Raw genomic sequence first — 21,858 nt, 5'->3', positions numbered from 1 at the left:
GCAAGTGTTAGTTGTTGAACCAATGCCCAAGGGCGGCCTTAGATGCCTTGTTGCCTCTGTTGTATTCTCTAGGGTCCTAATAGGACTCAGGGTTACACACTGAAGCACCAGGCCACCTTGAGGCCACCCTCCTGCATGAACACATGGCATAGAACCACCTGCTAGGCCACCATCAGCGATGCCCTCAGATCAATATCGGAGTTGACAAAAACCTCCTAGAAAGAGTGAACTGTTGCATGATATTCGGGGGAGAACAGGCCCAACGCTAACGGAGGGTCACCAAGATGGAGGTGAACATGGTTGGACTGGTGGTGCCATGACATGGTTTTACCTAAGCCATGTGCCTAGCTCGGGCAATTTTTTGCTCATCATCAATGTGATCATCAAGCACACTCATCTATCAAGGGTGCACATGGAAGAGGGAAGTGGGTTTAACATCCTCTACCCTGACACCCTAGACCAGATGAAGATCATGAGGAGCAGCCTTCGCCCAACCGAAGCACCCTTCTACGGGATCATCCACGAGGCATAGGCCATGCCCCTTGGAAGCATTTAGCTCCTTATCATGTACGGGGAGCCGACAAACTTCTGCAAGGAGCTGCTCACCTTTGAGGTGGTGGCTTTCCCAAGCACTTATCATGCGTTGCTCGAGCAACTGCTACGCGAAATTCATGCCTGTCCCGCATTACATTTGCCTAAAACTCAAGATGGCTGGCTAAAAGCTCTAGTTTGTTTTTGGCTAATTGATGAAACCTATTAGACTAACCCTATGCTCTGAGTGTATAGATGAGATAGATTGGTCCAAGTTCAAGTGATGGAGCCAGATAACACTCAATCGACCATGGAGATGGCCAAAAGATGGTGATCAAGTTCTCCAACTTGGAAAATAAGAAAGAGAAAAATAAAACCCTGCAGATCAAGGCAAAGGTATAAATAGTGATTTTGTTTTGGCGGTCAAGACACAATAGAGTGTGTGATAGTATTTATGATAGATAGTCATACTATTAATAGGGGAGCTCTTATCGGATAATTTGGTCATCTAGTGCTAGTAGGTGTTGGAAAACTACGCATTGCATATAAGACTAGTGCACGGAGAGCAAGCAAAAATGTTTATGAAAAATATTTTGGAAATGCTAACTTGACTCTAAATATGTTTGTGAAAATATTTCAGATTTAGCATCCCATGATGCGCGTGAAGTATCTCAGGATTGGCAAAATGCTACCCAATGTGCACTGGACGGGGTTGCCCGGTGCACTGCCGCTTTCCCGAGAGCCGCGAAAATGGACTTTGGCATAATGGGGTCACTAGATAGTCTATTTTTACTGAGAGGTAGAAAAACTTGTTTTGCGCTGATCAGGTGCACTAAATAGGGTGTTAGGTGCCACTAACCTTGTGATATTTTCTGACAAATCTCTCAATTAGATCGATCGCTTATTATGAATAATGATACATACTAATAATAATGATCACCGGACGCAACATACTATATATATATGTCAGAACATGACCAATCAAATCATATATGGCTGCAGCGATTCAATAAAAATAAGCGAAAGGGGAGCACTTTATATTAGTATATTACGACGACTACAGAATTATGGAGTGGACCATGCATGTCTGAGACCCATGAGGCATCATTATGAAGGGACGCAGCTAGAGACATGAGTGTGGCTGCTTTTGCGATGGCAGCAAGTGCAGGTGCACGTTAAACTAGTTACCGGGCTGCATGCTGCCCCCCGATTGATCATGGGCGCTTTACAGCCATTATCGCACAATTACATAAGACCCTGCATATTGTATGCACTATGGCACCCCTCCGGATGGGCCATGCCGGATAAACAATACTGCAAATGATGCAAGATGCAGCAGCTGCCCAATTTCCTATGCACGTTTCTTGCCATAGACAGATTGGCACCAGACCAGAGCATCCAGCAAAGTATACTTAAAATCCAGTGGGGGATCGGAGACTTATTTCGTTCAGTACAAGACAGTACGTGCATGCCGTTCGTTGTCACTGTAGACTTGTAGAGCTACCTATAGCTTGCTTTGCTTGCTCGGAATTGAATCGATAGAGATGGGGAGGGTGCACCCTTGCTGCTCCGAGGAGAAGAAGGTGAGGAAGGGCCTGTGGTCGCCGGAGGAGGACGAGAGGCTCGCCTCCCACATCGCCCGCTTCGGCGTCAGCTGCTGGAGCTCCATCCCCGAACTTGCAGGTGATCGATGCTGAAGCTGAATTGCTGATGCATGCATGCATTCTTGAATCTTGATGCTGTTGCATGTCTCACTTAGCTTACAATTCATTCACCAGTTCGATCTACTTGTTTGCTCATATAAATTGTATCATCATCGGAGTGTGAGTGAATTGGTAGCTGTTTGCAGGCTTGCAGAGGTGCGGCAAGAGCTGCCGGCTGCGGTGGATGAACTACCTGCGGCCGGACCTCAAGCGGGGCCGCTTCTCCCAGCACGAAGAGGACCTCATCATTTCTCTCCACAAAGCACTTGGCAACAGGTAACTGACCTCTGCTCAACAGTAGCTGTGCCACTGCCACGCCGCCATTGCCGCACCTTGCCTTAGCTTATGCATATGGCCATTTCATAGTAACCGGCCCTGGAGCCCTGGCCTTCGGTTGTGAACTAATGTATCTGATGATTAGCTGGTCCCAAATCGCGGCGAGGCTCCCGGGGAGATCGGACAACGAGATCAAGAACTTCTGGAACGCGCGGCTGCGCAAGAAGCTCCGGCAAAAGGAGGCGTCGACGTCGTCCACGGCAGTGAGCAAAGAACCCGCTGCGAGACGCAACCAGCCCAACGCCAACGCCGAAGTCGACGACCGGTCAAAACCGGCGCCGTCGGTGTTCACCCCCTTCGTCCCGGACCACGTCGCCGCCGCCGCGGGCGCTTCTGGCGCGAGCAGCTGTGACGATTCCTCTGCTGCCGGAAGCTTCTTTGCTGACCCAGCCGCGGCGACATGTGCCGCTGTTCATCTCGCGGACGGCGCAGCCGATGACCGGAATGCCGCGGCCGCCGAGTCGGGGGTGACGCCGACGCCGTCGCTGACGACGAGCACGAGCGCGTGCACTGACGACGCGCGGGGCAGCTGCGATGACGGATTCTTTCGGGCGATGGTCGACGACCCCAGCTTCCTGTTTGGAGATTTCTACCTCGATGGCGACGCCGGTCACCATGGACAGATCATGAGCTTCTGGGAAGGCCATGCGTTCAGTTGATTTGTTTAATTTCTTCTTGCTGCGGTGATATTTGGGGCAACACAAAGTTACGACTTCGATCATTTCATTGTTGTGTAAGCGTATGCATGCGGAATCAAATGTGAAAGTTCAAATGGAATAAAAAGGACGAATCTGTACTTTTGTGTGTGTGTGTGTGTGTGTGTGTGTTTCCAGGTTTTGAAAAGAAAAATGCCAATTGATTTCAGCCTCATCAGCCTATTTTCCGGATAATTGCTTTGGGTAGTTTGGCGCTTGAATCCAAATTATATCTAGGTGAACACTGAACACACTTGTCCTTTTCTCTCTCGTTTTTCATTGAAACCAGACGACCAAGATCTTGAATCTGTTCTGCTTGACCTGTGATCAGTGGAATCAAGAGGGGTTTGTGAATTGATGAATAGTGATTGTATTAGTTAGGTAGGTTTTTCTTGCCAAGGAACTTGACCTGTAGATTTAAGTCTCCGACTAAAAAATGATACTCTCCATCCACGAAAGAATCAATTCCTAGAATCCGTGCTAGTAATTTTATAGAAAAGAGTAACAACATCTATAACATAAAATGCGCATCATATGAAAATATATTCTATGATAAATCTAATTTGATACCATAAATCTTAGTATTTTTTCTATAAATTTGGTTAAAGTTTAGAAATTTTGACTTAGGACAACTCTAGAAATTAACTCATTCATGGACGATGGAAGTACTATTAATTTTAGTTAATTTTGTGATCTTATTGATATTAAAAGATATGCGACACGGTCTCCTCAAAATGTTTATAGCGGTAGTTCATAAGGGTGATAGTAGTCATGCATGGTGAACCCCATAAGGCTATAACTACCGCTAGAGAGGAAGCCCTATACCTTCATCTTTTGAGGAAGAGGAAGCCCATAATAATAATAATAATAATAATAATCAAACGGACATTGGCAAAGGATGAAATTAGTTGCGTGAGTAGAGACAGTCTGCTATTAATTGGGCCGTCTTATCAGACATGGGCTTTCAAGGTCTCGCTTTCATGGCCACGAAATTGGAACGAATGCGACGCCTATCCACGCAGATTAGGCCCATATATCTTCACATATAGTTTTGTGTGAGTTGCACCCATGAAAGACACAGTGAAAGCCTGACCACATGGGCTGACGGGCCTCATCCGTCAGGCCACCACAGTCCACAGGTCAGGAGAGCACCACAAATGGAGTATTTTTTTTCATAATAACAGATGGAGTTAAGGGAAAAAAGCAAACAGGTAAAGATAGAAAAAATATATTGTTATGATCCAAAGAAATGGGACCTAGTATCGTGGAAGGTTCCTGCACATGGTTTCACTACTCAAACGGCGACAAGTCGAATCCACGCTGTTTACAGTTGTGTAATTAAGGTTGATCCAAAGTGAGTTAGGGATCTGCGTCCTAATTAGTAATCACAAGGCGCGTATGTCCAGGCTCCAGCTAGCGCTACGTGCGTGCGCTTCCTTGCTGCCACATGGCAAAAACTGACCTCGGTGGCTTGGGCAGTGCAGGGCAGGCTGCACACCTACACTCTCTACTTGCTCCTTGTTCATTTGGCTGATAATTTATCTCAAAAATTACTGTTAGATAATTTGTTATGAGAAAAAAATACTGCTGAATAATTGACAGATTCAGCTGATAAGCTTAAGCGAACCAGCAGAGATTAGATTACTAACATAAGTTACTCCATTTCAAATTCTCTCTAAAACTGGCCAATCATACAAAATTACAAATACTCTCCTAATGTATAATGTTTCGGTGTTGTTATAGGATATTAAGACAACTAGTTTTGTATGAGATGTGTATTCCCTTTATCTTTAATAGTGGAAATAAATCCAGCTTCATCCCAAGAGGTATCAGACCACCTTAATATAAACACCACAGGACAAAGTCTCAAACTAGATGTGTATATATCATAATGAGGCCTCTTGTTTAGTTGGTGAAAAATTTTAAGTTTGACTACTGTAGCACTTTCATTTATAGTTGACAATTATTGTCCAATTGTGGAGTAGACTAAAAAAAGATTTGTCTCGCAAATTATAGATGTGTAGTTAGTTATTTTTTTATCTATATTTAATGTTTCATGTATGCGTCCAAAGATTCGATGTGATAGAAAATTTTGAAATTTTTTGGAATTTTTTTGAACTAAACTAGTATTATTCTGGTCCATAAATGAACTTTAAGAATCAAAGTCAAACTATCTGGAATGTGACAGCCTGACAGGATTCGTAGAAAAAGAGGACTAATATTAATAACACCAAAGTAGGGTCATAATACTACCATGAAACATAGTACTGTATTTTTGTATAATGTACTTATGTTGTGACATTGATGTTGTAGTCTTCTTTATAAAACTTGGGCCTTGTTTAGTTTCGAAAATTTTTTGGTTTTCGAAACAGTAACACTTTTGTTTTTATTTGACAAACATTGTCCAATCATGGAGTAACTAGGCTTAAAAGATTCATCTCGCGATTTACGGGTAAACTATGCAATTAGTTTTTATTTTCGTCTATATTTAGTGATGCATGCATGTGCCACAAAATTCGATGTGACGGAGAATCTTAAAAAGTTTTTGGTTTTTGTGATGAACTAAATTAAACAAGGCCCGTCAAAATTAAAATAGTTTGATTTAAGATGACTTTGAATTAATTTCTTTTAAGGCAAAGAAGGAATCATGAACAATTTTGTCCTAATGCCAGTACTATACACAGTTTGTAACAGTTGGGTATCCCATACCCAAGCTTTTTTGGCTCCATTCTTGGTTAAACGATGTAGTTGCACGCTCATTAGTGATCAACCCCTAAGTCCGACAACCTTTTACGTTGGTAGGTGGCATACCCATCGTCGTTTTTTTTTCTGAACGAGTAACTCCTTTTCCAACAAATTAAAGTGAATAGTAATTTAGACATTGTTTCTTTATAGGTTTTCTTCTCTAGCCATCTGATCGGTGCCCTGTAGCCTATATATATAGAGCAATGGTTGCACAGTAACATACTCGATCGTTCCTTCCAGGATCGGAGCTTGCCGTTGCCGTAGTATACATTCTCCATTATTAACCGCCGGCCGGCCAGATCAACTAGCTAGCTAGACAGTGATGGCCGCCTCTGCTCGACCTTCTCCTCTTCAACTGATCTCTTGCCTCCTACTGCTTGTCCTGCTCGTCTCTTCTCCACATTCCTCGGAGGCTCGCACATCACCAGGTACGGTCCTTGTAATTTCATTGTACATTTCTACTGCATCCTTGCTGACATACACCTCTTAAAAATCATAATCATATACACGGAAGTTCATGTGTATCTGCTCTTGTATACACACAGAAGATGGAGACCTCGCCGGCGGCACACTGCAGTACGGTGCACGGAAACTCCTAGTCATGGACAACCCGGTCACTCCGCCTCCACCGGCGCCGGTCTCGGATCCTCCAATTGGGCCTGGACTCGTCAGGCCGCCGCCGCCGCCGGAGGAGAAGGTGTGACGGCCATGCCCATGGCCATGGACCATGATGATATGCCGTAATGATCGATCGAATAGTTAAATTAATTAGTGTGTACGCCGATAAGACTGGGAAATCCGGAAACTTGTCTCACACTGTTATTGCCAAAGTTATGGAATGAGTTTACTTACTAATGTTTCTTTCATCCTTTTGCATTGAAATAACAAATGGAAATCAAAAGCCTCGTTCGGAATGCAAAGAAAAATTCCATATTTTTGTGTTTTATTACATGAAATTCATGTACGATTCTTTTGAAATTAGCAAGTTCCAAACAGGTCCAAAGTACGTGTTTCATGAGAAATAAAATACAAGGAAAGAAAGTAATAGAACATGGAGTTTACTATATAGTAATTTGTATCTGTTCGTTTGGGTAAAAAGTCATGGTTGAAATGTGAAAGTACTGTTTGTTTGGGTGAAAAATCATGATTAAAAGTACTGTTCGCTGATTTATTGTGATTAAAAAAAACACTGCTAAATGATTGACAAATTCGTCAGATAAGCATACCATCCGATCAAATGATTTTATCACCCACATTTTTGAACCAACAATAGGAGACTGACATGCCAGAAAATTATAGGAAAAAGAAAAGGTGAATGATACTATAAGATTTTTCAACAGAAAAACACAAGAAACAAAAAAGTAGAGAAAGCCAAATGAAAACAAGCAAGGAGAGGTCACTCAGAAGCGGTCACTGAAGCAAAGCGGGCCAAGCAGGACCTGCTGATCGAACTGCCGCACACCAGCGCCATTGTTTGTCACCAAAGCTGGCGCGATCGTGGCCGCCTTCCCCACGGGCCACGAGATGTACGTGCCGCTGAGGTGCGGCACTCGTGGACCCGTGGAGGAATTGCAGCGTGCAGCAGGTGGAGTGGAACAGGGGCATGAATGCCTCCAAGCCGCAGCGAGATACCCGGCGGACGACGGCCGGCGCAACCAAACGGTTTGACCTACGCTGGTAAAAACTATTTAATTCGTCAATCAAGTATATATGTATATATCTCTTTATTGGGATTAAACTTGGATATATAAGCACATCCAGTCCACTGTGCATTACTAAACGAAATTAAACCATATTGTGCGTACGCCAACAGCTTCCATCTATGCGTTCGCCCTGACGTTTGCGTTAAGTAGAAAATTGAGCATATATATATACCACATAAACTCTCTTTAATTTGTAGTCAAATCGACTACCCAACGCCTCCGGGGAGAAAAAAAGAGCTCTCTAATAATTATTTTTGTTAGTAGTACCAGAGATAAATAACTTGTTGGAGTTGTAGGTAGACTACTTAGGTTTCACAAATATGGGAGAATATCGGCACAACTTGGTAGCAATATGCTAATGTTAGGTTGTAGCCTGACCAGGCAGTGGCAACACGATATCATTCTTGGGTTGTGGATTGACTCGGTAGTGCTCTATCCATCCGTTGGATTCAGGTTTTCCTCCGATTACTCGATTCTTCACCGTCAGATGAGCCCTGCCTTGATGTGATGTCAGCATCCCTCGTATACTTTGTCACAATGTCTTCTGCCCTAGGACAATGTCATCAGCATAGTATCTGACCTTGACCCCATTAGCAACAGGAGGACTCAGCGGCGGACGGAGATGGTGTGCCGCCACCATGGCCGTGACCATTGCCATAGCCTCCACGGCTCCACCCCATGCCTCTGTTTCGGAGAAAGTCAATGTTACCATCTTCCACATATAGAAATTGATTTTTAGTCATGGTCCATTATGTAGACCCCCTATACTACCATTCCTAGAGCGGTGAGAATTACACCATTCTAATGCACTTTTCTTCTCACATTGCAACCAAACTTTTCTCTCTTAGGCTTACACAAGACACTATGTGGCCAAAACAACACAAGACACCCAATTCTGAGACAGTATGAGCAACTCACCTCCTTGAACTGCAATGTTTGTTGATGATCATTGTACTTGTTCAAAGAATCGGATCATTTGATGATCCTGAATGCCACCAAAGATTAGTAGATGATACCGGTGAAATTTGTGACCTAGCACGTGGAGGAGAATCTCTACTACTTTAGGTTCTGATTCGTTACAAATATAGGTAGCTTTTTCTAGCATAATGGCTTGGTAGATGCAAAGCATGGACTCATGTTTGGCTAGTTGATTTTCAGTTCACTACTACATAAGCCTATTTAGAGGCATCTCCCTTTTAGTCCAAACTCCACAAATGACTCTATCAAGAATCGTCTCTAAAAAATATTTTTGAGCCAACCTCTCTCTAGAAATCGATTTTTAAAGACAACTAGAATGTCCAGCTAACTCTAGAAATAACCTCTATTCCTGTGTCTACAAAGCCCAACCACCTAAAAAATGTCATTTCAAGATGTGGCTAGACTTACTAGGCACGAGGTATTTCTAGAAGAATATGAAAATTCCACCCCCATTGTTAGAAATGGATTTCTAGAGTCACTTGACAGCGCACCTCTAAAAATTAGGTGCGATATAGTTATTTTTTTCACTTTTCAAATTGAGGTGGATGAATACAAATTTTATATATTTGACCTTTTTCATTTGAAATAATTTAGGTCTAGAAAATTCTTATAAGTTCTAAGATTTTGTTTTTTTTATTTCTCAAAACAACCTCAGATGGAGAAATGACCTAAAACAAAGTTGTAATAGTCGATGAGATATAGAACTTTTTGATTGAAATTCATTTAGGACCTCAAATATTCATTACCATATTCGCTAAAGTGAATTCAAAAGGATTGTATCGGCCACTTAGTCACAAAGTGACTTTGGGGTAGAGTGGTACTCCCTCTGGTCCATTTTATCTGGTGCAAATTAGAATGACATGGTCTCCTAGATTACACTTTGACCATTTATTTACTTTATATTATATTATTTATACTTATAAACTTATAATCATTGGATAACATAATTCCTTAGAAATCTAATTATATAAAATTTGTATTATAATAGTTAAAAATTATTAGCCTAATTATTGATCAAAGTTTTTAAAGTCTGAAGCTTGATATGCGTGTGCACGACCGAAGGGAGTAATTAAGGAACATGAAAGCCCTGATCTTTTGAGTTTGACCCCCACCCCCACAGCGCAAAGCTACCCAAATTGTAACTTCGTGCGATGTGCTTTTTCCAGAGGCGGTTAGATTTTTGTCTGCCTCTAGAAAAGCCTTTTGTAATACTACTTCCTCCGGTCCAGTTTATAAAGTATACAAATATATCAATAATTTTTAGCTATTGTGACAAACTTTATACAGTTACATTTGTTGACTATCAATGGAGGAATAAGCTTACATATGAAGTTATGGCCTAATCAGTTTGCATATTTCGAGTCAGTTACAAGAGAGACCTAATTTATTCGGTTTTCATGTGAATCTATCTATTTCTTGTTCACCAAGTAGATGAAATATCTTGGTGTTGGATTTGCCCTCTGCAAGTGGCTACCTGGAAAACGTCCTCTTGACCCCTCAATTATTTGGGTAGTCTAATTTATCCCTTTAACTAGATAAATGGATGTTTGCGCTCCTTAATAGTATTGAAACCGTCCAACTTACCTCCAGTGGTTTTGAAAGCGGTTTTGGCTGGCATGGTGTCATGTCGGGCGTCCTATTGTGGCGCAATGTCAGTCATGAGGACGGTAAATTGAACTATTTTGATACTTCAAGGAGGTCAATTAGACTTTATAAAAAAGTTATAGAAATAAATTTTTAAGAAAATATCTAAATTTAATATCTTTTCTAAAATAAATGTACGTTTAAAAATATCCAAATTTTAAAGCATAATTTTAGGATAAATATGATTCTGGTTCGTATTTTTCTGAGTTAAAACAAAGTTTCTAACATTAAATAAAGTATTGGCGTTTTCAAATGTATATTATTTCAAAATAAAATAAGTTGATTTTAAGTTCTTTTGGCTTTGGCTCTACTTAACTTCGGTTCAAAGTTGGATCTCAAATACATTTGTGGAGGCGGTCCGGTTCGGACCGATTTGTAGAGATGACTATATAAAAAAGCTTTTTTTACTGAAAATCATTTCTATAGTAGTGCTACGGATAAAGACATGAGTGTTAGGTATATGTGTAAAAAGTTCCTCTAACCTCCCTCAACTATTGGGGGTAGTCGACTTTACCTCATTCGACTACAAACTAGATGTTTGTGCTTCTCAAGCTATTTAAACCATCTTATTTACCTCTTGGAGCGGTTTTGAAAGCAGGTTTTGGCTTAGACGACGGCATGACATCAGCCATGGGAGAGGTAAATGAAACTTTCACGATTCTTCAGAGAGGTCAATTAGACTTTATAGAAAAGTTATAGTAATGTTTCTTTCAAAAAATTAGATTTACCGCCTCCACAAATGTATTTGAGATCCAACTTTGAACCCAAGTTAAGTAGAGCCGAAGCCAAAAGAACTTAAAATCAGCTTATTTTATATTTAAATAATATTTTTAAAAAAATTAAACGAGCCACCGAGAGACTTGATAAACTTTTTTTTGGTGTCCAACCTGCATATTTACTCTCCATACGCATGCCCATTAGCATCGAGAGAAGAAAACCGCGAGGATCGATCTCACCTCGCAGTGCATGCATGCAGCCAAAAACGGCGGCGGCGACAACTCGAATCTCCGACTTTCTATATTTCCTCGGTTCCATTTCTGCGCCCATTGGATCTGAGCGTACGCATGCATCTCGAGCATTTCTGCTGGGTGCGGTGCCCTCCACAGCTCTTCTCTGCTAGCTAGACGAAGCTGACCTCGGCCACAGCGCACGACACGCGCGATTGCATCACACACAGTACGTGTACCCATGCATGCATCCTCCATGTTGTCGGGGAGATCGAAACAGCACCAAGTCAGCCGACGATTGTTTTGTTTGTACGATGCTGATTAAAATGCTCTCGATCCCTGCTAGGCGTAGAAGCTGTACATATACCAAGTGCACTGAACTTAGTTAACGTGCTAATGCAATCTCTTTCCGCTCCCTATACTATAAATATCACCGCATAACTAGCGCACTGCTTCCATGCACATTACTACAACCTGCAGCTAGCTAGGGGTTTGACAATGTCGGGCGCCTCCGTGACAAGAACACCATCTCTGCTGCTGCTAGCGATCGTCGTATTAGTTGTCTCTTCTGCAAATTCTTCCGAGGCTCGAACACTGTCAGGTCTGTGTACTAGCTACTTCTGCTGATTTGTTGATTTTAATTGTAGCATCAACACTTTAATTCTGATCACTGTCTATATGGCACCTCTATCTCTACATGTAGACCTCGCCGGCGGCACGCGGAAGCTTCTGAACCGCCGCGCACCTCCGCCGCCAGCGCCGGCATCAGGCACTCCGGTCGGCGCATCCGCCACCTTGCCACCGCCGCCGCCGTCAGCAGTAGTGTGATGCTGACAACCGCGTTGGCGCCCCTCTGCGTATACGTATGATTCCTTGCAAGGCTATATATATATATATATATATATATATATATATATATATATATATATATATATATATATATATATATATATATATATATATAGCTGCATATAGAAGTGTTATCTGAGACCCTTTTCCGCGCATATACATATCAATGTACGACTCATCACACAGAGCGAATGAATTAAGTCAATGTAATGGATAGCTGTGTGGTGTCGCTCCCTTCTTGGATAATTGGTTGATTTGGGAGACATATATACGTGAGAGAAGAAAAATTCCGGAGGGTGAAAAAACGAAAAAGGTGAGCAAAATCCTAGCGATCGCAGATTCGCAGGCCCCTTCGTCCTTTCTTTGTGCTAGTCAAACTTGTTTAACTTTGACCAACTTTATAAAAAATACATCAATATCTATGACATAAAATGAGTATCTTATGAAAATAATATTCAATGATAAATCTATAATGGTATTAATTTGGTACTATAAATCTTAGCGCTTTTTTTTATAAATTTGGTCAAAGTTTTAAAAGTTTGACTTAGGACAATTCTATAAGTTGCAGCTTTCAGAGACAGAGGGAGTAGTAGTAAAGTGGGCCTCGGCCTGGCTCAGCCTACAAAGTAGGCCATGCTCATCGCGCCAAAGCTCAGCATAGAATATGGCATAATGTGTCATGCTTAAGTTGACCCCTAGGCCAATGGGCGTCTTCGACATAGCCCAATGCAAGGTTATACCATGCTTAACCCGTTAAGATCAAGATGTGCTCTTTGGGGTTATGCCGGGTGGCTCATATGACTATCTATATCTCAAGGTGGCCATAGAGGTAGGGGTGTCGGCATGGATGAAGAGGTCCAACTCTATGAGAATATGGTGAAGAGGATCGGTAAAGTGAGAGCAAACACATATGATGGACGCTCGATTGTGGAGGTGGTGCATATTGAGTCAATAGGTTGGGGACCTTTGGGTGGCCACGATGGAGAGAAGTCGGGATCCCTAGATGCGGATACGAAGGCAATGGGAAGGCTAGCATGGAGGCAGAAATCAGGATGAAGATCATTTTGGTAACAAGAACACCGAGAATTAGAGGTATGATTAAAGGAAATGAAAGGACCTAAACAGCTAGAAGGGGTGAATAGCTAGCCTATAAAAAATTTCTCTACAAACAATAGACACTATTGCAAAGATTGATTAGTACAAAATGACAGGCCGCCTCAACTCACAACTTAACATAACTTTGTCTCGTAAAATAACCCCAAGCCAATCAATCCAAGCATCAGTACAGTTAAAACACCTCGGTGGCACAACAAAACCAATTTGCCCCCCAAAAAAGCCACTACCGGAATCCAGGTCTTTGCCGAGTGTTTTTTTCGGACACTCGACAAAGAGCTTTTTTCCCGAGTGCCAAAAAAAACACACGGCAAAAAAAATACTCAGCAAAGAGGCTTCTTTGCCGAGTGTCAAAAAAAACACTCGGCAAAGCCCACCACAAAACTAGCCACCAAAGGTTTCTTGGAGAGCAAACATAACCCATATACTAGCGTTGCTACCAAGCCGCTAGCCGGGAAGTAAGCATCGCCCCAAGTGAGCAGTCAAAAACCATTTTCAACCCACACATCCGACCGTCCCCATGCGTATGTGGGCAAACCCATATGCATCCGAGCACGAACCATGCTGACTATGCTAGAGCAAAAGCGGAGTTCATGGAAGAAGAATGTTGGTAGAAGGAGAAAACGATAGGGAAAACGTGAGATGCATGCCACGCTCCTCGTCGGTCATTATAGCTCTAGTGGTGATGAGGCATGGACAGTGGCTATGGTGGTGGGAGGCTAGAGAAAGGAGTGACTGAGCCATCTGAGTCGCCTAACCTAGATGACAGGGCAGCAGAGAGTTGAGATAAAACAATCTTGTAGTGGTGAGCTAGTGTCTTCTTGAAGAAGGAAGAAGTCCAACTATATAAGCTGGCACCCCCTCCCCCCCAAATATTTTACAGGACGAGGACTAGAAGGAGTTCTGCTGACGTGTTCTATTCGGATTAGATCATTGGGTCAGTCAGTTTAATTGGTGGCAGGGTGGTGAATGAATGTTGTATCCGTCTTTTTTTCTTGTCGGTTGTGTTTTTCCTTGTTCTTTTGCACCTTTACCTCTTTTCCCATCCTTCTAATAAAATCGATCAACAAATCTTTTTCTGACTTTTTTGAAAAAAATGTGATAAAGAGTATTTGAAATCAAGGCAAATAAGGGAGTTGCTGATAAACGTATGTTTTCATTCCAAAACTCGGGCTGATGTTTTTTATTTGTTGGGTCTGTGATCTTGTGGTCATCACCCTTTCTTCTTCCTTGCGTCTATAGCAACAACGTCGTTTTATTTTAGCAAATCATCTGCATGTGCTCGCCGTCTCAGTCATAGTGTCTAGCTCGACCCATTGCCCCACCTCTCCTCGCCTCACTAACCCCGCGTCGTGGGCCATCCCCATGATTCCATGTTCTTTCTTGGCCCAACCACAGTCCTACTCTACGCGTTGGATTTATGATCTTACCTTTCTTCTTCCTCGTGTCTATAGCAATAACGTCGTTTTATTTTAGCAAATCGTCTGCATGTACTCACTGTCCCGGTCGTAGTGTCCAGCTCGGCGCATTGCCCCACCTCTCCTCGCCTCACTAACCCCATATCATGGGCCATCCCCATGATTCCCCATTCTTTCTTGGCCTCCTACTCTGCCCGTGGCTGGCAGTGCTGCTGCCATCTCACTGCTTCGCCCCGGCGCCCACCTCCTCGATCCGTCCGGTCAGCCTACTACCTACGACTTTCCTCTAAGGTTGCCAGCAATGGAAAACGGCAACAACAACCCTCTTGCCCAACTTGACGCCTGAAATGCATCAAGATTTTAGGGGACTGAAATGTCGGAGGTGTGGATACCTAAAGGTCGTTCCACATATACCGCACGATACACAGAAGTAAAGTCATGAAGTATTTGAAACCTCTTCTACAATCTTCGTTGCATTCATCAGACACTTCAGAGTTTCAGACATTTAGACTTGAGATCGACTGGCTGGCAATCCGTCCCGGCCGTTCATCGCCCTCCCGTAGCTCAGCACCGCCGCATCTCCTGCCGCTACCACTTGCTACCATCACCCAAAGGCGCACACTCTCTGGTGGAAGACGAAGAAGAGTGAAGAAATTAAAAAAAGGATCTCAAGAATTATTACAACTTAATAGTTTGCCTCGCTAGGTGCGTGGAGACAGGTAGAATCTGACGTTAAAATCACTCGGTATGTAGTTAGCGTGCATCTCAAGAAGTTGGCACGAACTGCGCTCAAGCTCCCAGTCGTACGTGCGTACGTGCGTGCATACGAATATATAAATTCAGATGGCGCGCGAAACCTTGGCTTGGATGCAAACCGTAAACTGTCTCGATGATTCGAATTGAAGCATAACAATTGAGAATTCTATCTACTATACTAACTCCAATCATCAATTCATCATCATTAATCGATCCCTTGGCTTTCCTATATAAGTATGGTGTGTTGCTCCTCCCTCCCTTAGCCGACATCTAACAACGTACCGCTCGATTTGGTTTACAGTATTTGACACCAATAACAAAGAGACTAGTAGTAGAGTAGCGACGGAAGACATGTTTAGTCCTCCTAGGTCACCGTCGTCGTCTCTTCTCGCAGTGGTCCTAGTGGTGCTCCTCCTCGTGAGCTTTTTACCTAAAAGCCATTATAAAAGATGCGTCGAACCTCTACGCCCCTAAAAAGTTCGTTCGTACCTGTGTGACCAACTTCATCTTCGTCTATACCCGTGGGCCATTCCGTCTCAATTCTGTTTGTTTTCTACCGTTTGTAGCTCTAACATGTGGGACCAGACAGAGAAAATGTCCATCTTGCCCTCACTTGCATGGCTGCTGTCAGAGAACCCGCACCGGTGCCGGCGTATGTATGCATGCAACTTTTTCTCCCTTTCTTTTGCAATTTTGGCCGTAGCAAAAAAAAAAATCTTTTACTAGTTGCAGCCTCACTACAAACTCACAGCTCCGCTGCCACACCGGTTTGTAGCCATTGAACCGCCGCTGCCACTCCATCTGGTGGAGCATCTCGTAGATGTCGCGCGACCTCGGGTGCGACATGTCCTGCGAGACGAACCAGTGCAGCTCGCCGCGTACCTCAACGGCGCTGAACCCCGGGGACTGCGCGAGGCCCTGGTCCACCGCCTCTGTCTGGAACGCGGCGGCAGCGGCCCAGTTCTTGGCCCTGGCGTGCATGTCCGCGACGATGACGTAGTCGCCGACGTTGGCGGCGCCGAGGCGCATCAGCTCAAGGGCGCGCTCAGTGAGATCCAGGTCGCCGCGGATCCAGCATGCGTTCAGCAGGAGAGTCATTTGCGCATACACTTCATCTGTTTCTGGATCCGCCTACGAAAGCCCCAGAACAGTATATAAATGAATAAATGATGAAATAGAAGACAATTAATTGGGGGCACAGCAGAATATTACATGTAAAGTGACATTATGCAGAAGGCAAATCAGCTTTGACGGAAGATTTGGGTAGCTCTTGGAACATGTCCATCAACATCCTTTTGCATAGAAGCTGCAACCTACAGTAAGAGCCAACACTTTAAATCTCCGACTCCGACTCCAACTTAAAGGCAGCCTAAGAAAAACAAAACATAATGAAAAAAAAACTTTTTATGAAGAATACAGATATAAATTCCCAAAGTATTGTGAGCCATCGAGGTGCGCGCACGCCGAGAGCGCGCTGACCATGGAGCTCTCGTCGGGCCTCCACCCACATCGAGCACCATGGCGCCGAACGAGTCGAGGCATTCGCCCCAGCCCGGCCTTCGTGTACGCCGCGAGGAGTGCGCTCCAGGAAGCCGTCGTCCGCTCCTCGGCCTCCACCTGGTCAAACGCCAGACGAGCCATCGCCGGCTCGCCGCACTTGCCGTAGAAGCTGATCAGGCTGTTCTGCACGTACGTGCTCGTCGTGCTGGAACCCGAGCCTCACGATGTGTGCCTGCAACTGACAATGGAAACGAAGAAATGTCACATCGTTCCCAGCGGCAACCGCGTCAACGGTTGCAGAAGAGCACACTGCTTGGTTGAGCGCGAGCTGAAGCTGTCACCTGCCTCCCTTCTTGCAAGGCCACGAGCTGCGCGCATGCTTTGAGCACGAACGGGAACGTGTAGCTATCCGGCCAGCCCGAAAGCGCGCACGCCGCGGGCAGCGGCCGCGCGTGCCGCGGGTAGCGGTCGAGGCCCAGCTTGATGTGCCACGTGTGCGCCTTCCGAACGTCGTCCGAGCTCCGCGCCGAGACGGCCGCCGGCGCCGGCGCCGTGCCACATGGGTGCGCCTGGTCCCTCGGCTTCTTCTCCACCGTCTGTGCCGGCGCCGGTGCTGGTTCTCTGCTAACAGCCATGCAAGCGAGAGCAAGATGGACATTTCCCCTACCTGGTCTCATATGTTAGAGCTACAAACGATAGAAATCAAACACAATGGAGACGGAATGGCGTACGGGTATAGACGAAGATGAAGTTGGGTACACAGGTACGAACGAATTTTTTAGGGACATAAAGGTTTGACCCATTTTTTATAATGGCTTTTAGGTAAAAAGCTTCCTCCTCGTCTCGTCTCCGAAGACGACGATGGTTTCTCTTAAGAAAAGTCATGCTTTTTCTCTCACTCAATGATATTTTTTTCTAACCATAACTTTACTGACCGGCGAACAAGCTCAATAAACACATGGGTGCGTGCGCAGCCTGGTGCCTGCGTGCAGGCTTTGCTTGCGCCATGCAGCATGCATGCATGTGCTCTCGATCGATCCACGTACATGTTACTATGCAATGCAATTTGATTTGTTCTGATGTGTTTCCCGTACGCTCAACGATCTCGCTTGCGTGCAGTTGGGGGAGCTAGCTGCACCTGTCAGCTGCAGTACGGCGGACGGAGGCTCCTGACCTGCGTGCGGCACCGCCGCCTCCATCTCCGACCGGCACACCTCCGACTCCGATCAGCCCTCTCCCAATCAACCGACTCCTCGTCGCCACCACCGGCCGCCGCCGGACGCGTGACGACCCAATGCAAGTGCGTATCTAGCTGGCATTACGAGGCTCATCGATTATGTCTGCAATTAGCGCCAAACGGCTATAATAAGCCGTTTTTTTCATCTAAAATAAAATAAGTATAATATGGGTCATGGGTGGCGATCTATCTAGTCTCTAGATTAGCTACTTTCTAGCGTGTGTGCGCGCGCATGCCAACTTTATGTGTTGCGTGTCATGCGGAAGTGTTCAGATCATTGTACTTCCAAGATAATTATATTAACTTAATTTAGTGATCTTGAAATATAATAAATAAAAGTTTTTTTATAAAAAAATGTGTGCTATGTATATATAATGTGCATTTCGATTGTACGTCATTTCCTAAATACTCCTGTTCTAAATTATAAACTACTGTGACTTTTTTATTTCATCCATTTTACTATACATTTATACATAATATTATATCTATGCATAGCAAAATAGATATACCAAAAAAAATTCAAAGTGACTTAAATTTAGAACGGAGGGAGTAGAATTTATCGCCTACCATAGTGTCACTAGTATGCCTATCATATAAATTGCCACAATTTTAATATTTATCTGTTCCTCTCTTGATAAGCTAACATACCGGTCTTGTGTTTCAATAAATTTATCCATCATTGTTCTTGCCGCATTCTTCATAGCACATACTTTCCTAGAACGATACCATTGGGTAACAAAACCATGTCAACAGTCGAGAGGCCCCATCGACCACACCAGCTTAGCGCTCATGTTAATTTGGGAATTTAATATATCATTTGCAATTACAATAACAGTATTGAATACACCAATGATAGCTCACGAAATGTAATTTTCGACTGTTTGGTCTACTGGACGTCAAAGATTCGACCATGTTCCGTGGGATGCAAAAAAAAAAAAAGGGCCTCCCTCATCATCTTAGCTAGCTCTCTAGAAACTGTTTCTTTGTTTCATCTGTTTCCCGTGGTCCTAGCTCGCTAGATACGTGGTGGCTCCCAACTAACAATATAATTACTGCATAAATAGTATACGTTAAGTGATATTAGTGTTTTAATATCTCATTAAGGCTTAAAGAAAAACGGTTACACAGTTTATCTTATGTGGACATATATTCTTATTATACGGACAACCAACATTGTTCTGCTCAGCCAGGAGGACAAATACGGCAATCAAACAAAGCAACCTTGTATGAATTCTGCTGGCTTAAAGCCTGGCTAATTAAGCTCATGCAAACCATACTAGTGATATATACATGCGTGCTATAACGACTAATATCCTGTTGTCCTGATATATACAAGTATTTATATTTACAGAGAAATTAAGAGCTGTATTTTATACTCTAATTTCAGATTGATATTCCTTTCGATTTAATTTATTATAAAATTTATATTTAAGGAGAGGGGTAGTACGACTAGAATATAATCTATTTGGTTGAGCTATGATTTGTAAAAAAACTATTGTGAGCTACGTGCTCTTAGAAAATTTATCTATTTAGCTGAAACAACTATATAAGAAATCTATATACTCTCTTTGTTTCCCTTGAAACAGACATAAAATATCTCTCTATTTCTAGGCCTTGTTTAGTTCCAAAAAGAACCCAAAAATTTTTAAGATTCCCCATCACATTGAATCTTTAGACGTATGTATGGAGCATTAAATATAGATAAAAATAAAAACTAATTACACAGTTTACCAATAGTTTTCGAGACGAATCTTTTGAGCCTATGGACAATATTGTCGAATACAAACGAAAGTGCTACAGTACCCGAAACAAAAAAATTGCCAACTGAACAAGGTCTAATTTTGAAAAGTAGAAAGCTAAAAGCTCACAACAATTTTTCTATATCTCATTTTGCACTTTGGAGAGTTGTATCTTTAGCGAGTGAGAAACCAAAAACAGATAATAGGAATATTTGTAGATTAGTTTAAGGAGTTATTGGTAAGAGTTCTTTTTACCAAAATCTACATTCCTATATAGAAATACATATGTACGAGATTCTTGGAGTTGCTCTTATCTATGTATCTCTTTCTAATACTATTAGACAAACTCAGGTTTCTTTGTCCATCCTTCACAATATTGTCTGATGGGGAACCGAAGAACCTAATATCTTTCGTGGCTGTATGAGTTACAATAGCATGTCAAGAACGGTGGAGAGTCCGACTCTAAAATGAATTGAATTGTAATACAAAGTGTTTCCTTGATTAGTTTCTCTCTCATGTTCATACAAGTTAAGTGTTGTGGAGCCTGATGATCCTAAAACAAAACTAAAACACATGGCGCAATCATATGTTTGTACGAATAGTGTTTTTCTTCCATAACAACAGATATATGTTTACTATGAATCTATGATATTATAAAAGAATAATAGTGATAGTCGGTCAAGTGGCACGCGATGTCAAACACTGAATCCAACCTGCCGCACACTGCCTTCAAATGTTTTGTTTACGGCGATCGTCCCAGCAGTGTGTGGTTGACTAACGATATACTACTAGTAGTTGACTACACGTACACTCCTACTTGTGTACGTACGTCCCAGTGGGCACTTGCTTGCTGCGTGGCAACAGGTCGAATCTCGATGAATCACATACACACGCAAGCTGTATGTCTGCGCACTGCACGTACGTCCGCCAATCTCGATGAATCGCAGCTGCTCGCTCGAGATCCAAGACCAATCACATGCATGCGTACGTGTCGGCGAGAAAGTCGAAACCTCAACCTCGGCCAGAACAAATTTTCGTGTCAGGCTAGTTGCAAAAGTCTACTACGGCCTTGTTTAGTTCATCCTAAAAACTAAAAAATTTTAAGATTTCCCGTCACATTTTATCTATAAATCACGAGACGAATTTTTTAATCATAATTAGTCCATGATTTGATAATTGTCACAAACAAACAAAATTGCTATAATATCAAAATCTAAAAAGTTTTCGCAACTAAACAAGGCCTACTACTCGTTACCCAGTAGTAAAATAAATTTTCTCGGCCTTCCGTAAGTATATAGGGCATAGCATATAAGCAAGTGTACGGTATTGCACGTACATGCATACTATATAGGTTCCGGCCCTATATATACACCTAGCTTAGTAGCTTTAATTTCCATCGTATTCTTGCATGGTCACTCTACTAGTCTACTGCTAGTAAACTCGCTGATCGCCATTAATTGTACGTTCACGGAGATGTCATCTCCCTGCAGGTCGTTGCCGCCGTCTCCGCTCGCGCTTCTCCTGCTGGCGCTGCTCCTCGTGGCCTCATCGCTGCTGGAAGCAGCAGCTTACGGCGTCGTCCAACATGGTACGTATTCGTGCTGCATGCTTGTCAGTGGTGTGCGGTGACTAACTGTATCCTCGTAGAATGTGTTCGTTAGTATAAAAAGTCATAGTTAAAAATATTATTTACTAAATTATCATAAAAAATATATAGCTGGCTGATAAAAAAATACGGTTTATAAAACAAGTGAACCGCTTGATTACAGATGTGAGGGCAGCGGCAGTAGCAGGCGTTGGTGCCAACGACGAGAAAACCACGCGCGACCAGCAGCCGAAGCAGGAGCCCCCGTGCGGCGGCGGCCGGAGATGCCTGGCCGGCTTGAGCCGCACGCCGCCACCTCCTGCTCCGGCTGGAGCACCTCCAATCGGCACCCACCCCGCCGTCTTGGTCCCGCCGCCGC

The 21,858-nt window shown here is 43.3% G+C and overlaps 1 protein-coding gene across 1 annotated transcript; it reads left to right on the top strand.

The window, feature by feature from the left end:
• On the top strand, positions 1,922–3,366 carry LOC8078491 (myb-related protein 308). Its single transcript, XM_002457228.2, has 3 exons — positions 1,922–2,214; positions 2,381–2,510; positions 2,656–3,366. Exons 1-3 carry the CDS (start codon positions 2,076–2,078, stop codon positions 3,227–3,229), a joined length of 843 nt encoding a protein of 280 aa, XP_002457273.1. The 5' UTR covers positions 1,922–2,075; the 3' UTR covers positions 3,230–3,366.

Source organism: Sorghum bicolor, chromosome 3, assembly GCF_000003195.3.
Source record: "Sorghum bicolor cultivar BTx623 chromosome 3, Sorghum_bicolor_NCBIv3, whole genome shotgun sequence".
Classification (NCBI taxonomy): Eukaryota; Viridiplantae; Streptophyta; class Magnoliopsida; order Poales; family Poaceae; genus Sorghum; species Sorghum bicolor.
The sequence above is the reverse complement of the archived record's forward strand: the minus strand, read 5'-3'. Positions and strand labels throughout refer to the sequence as shown.

Excerpts from the sequence above, each read along its gene's own strand:
- LOC8078491 (XM_002457228.2), top strand. The coding sequence starts at position 2,076 with ATGGGGAGGGTGCACCCTTGCTGCTCCGAGGAGAAGAAGGTGAGGAAG. Across the intron at positions 2,215-2,380 it reads CTCCATCCCCGAACTTGCAG|GCTTGCAGAGGTGCGGCAAG; the intron begins GTGATCGATGCT and ends AGCTGTTTGCAG. Across the intron at positions 2,511-2,655 it reads CACAAAGCACTTGGCAACAG|CTGGTCCCAAATCGCGGCGA; the intron begins GTAACTGACCTC and ends TCTGATGATTAG.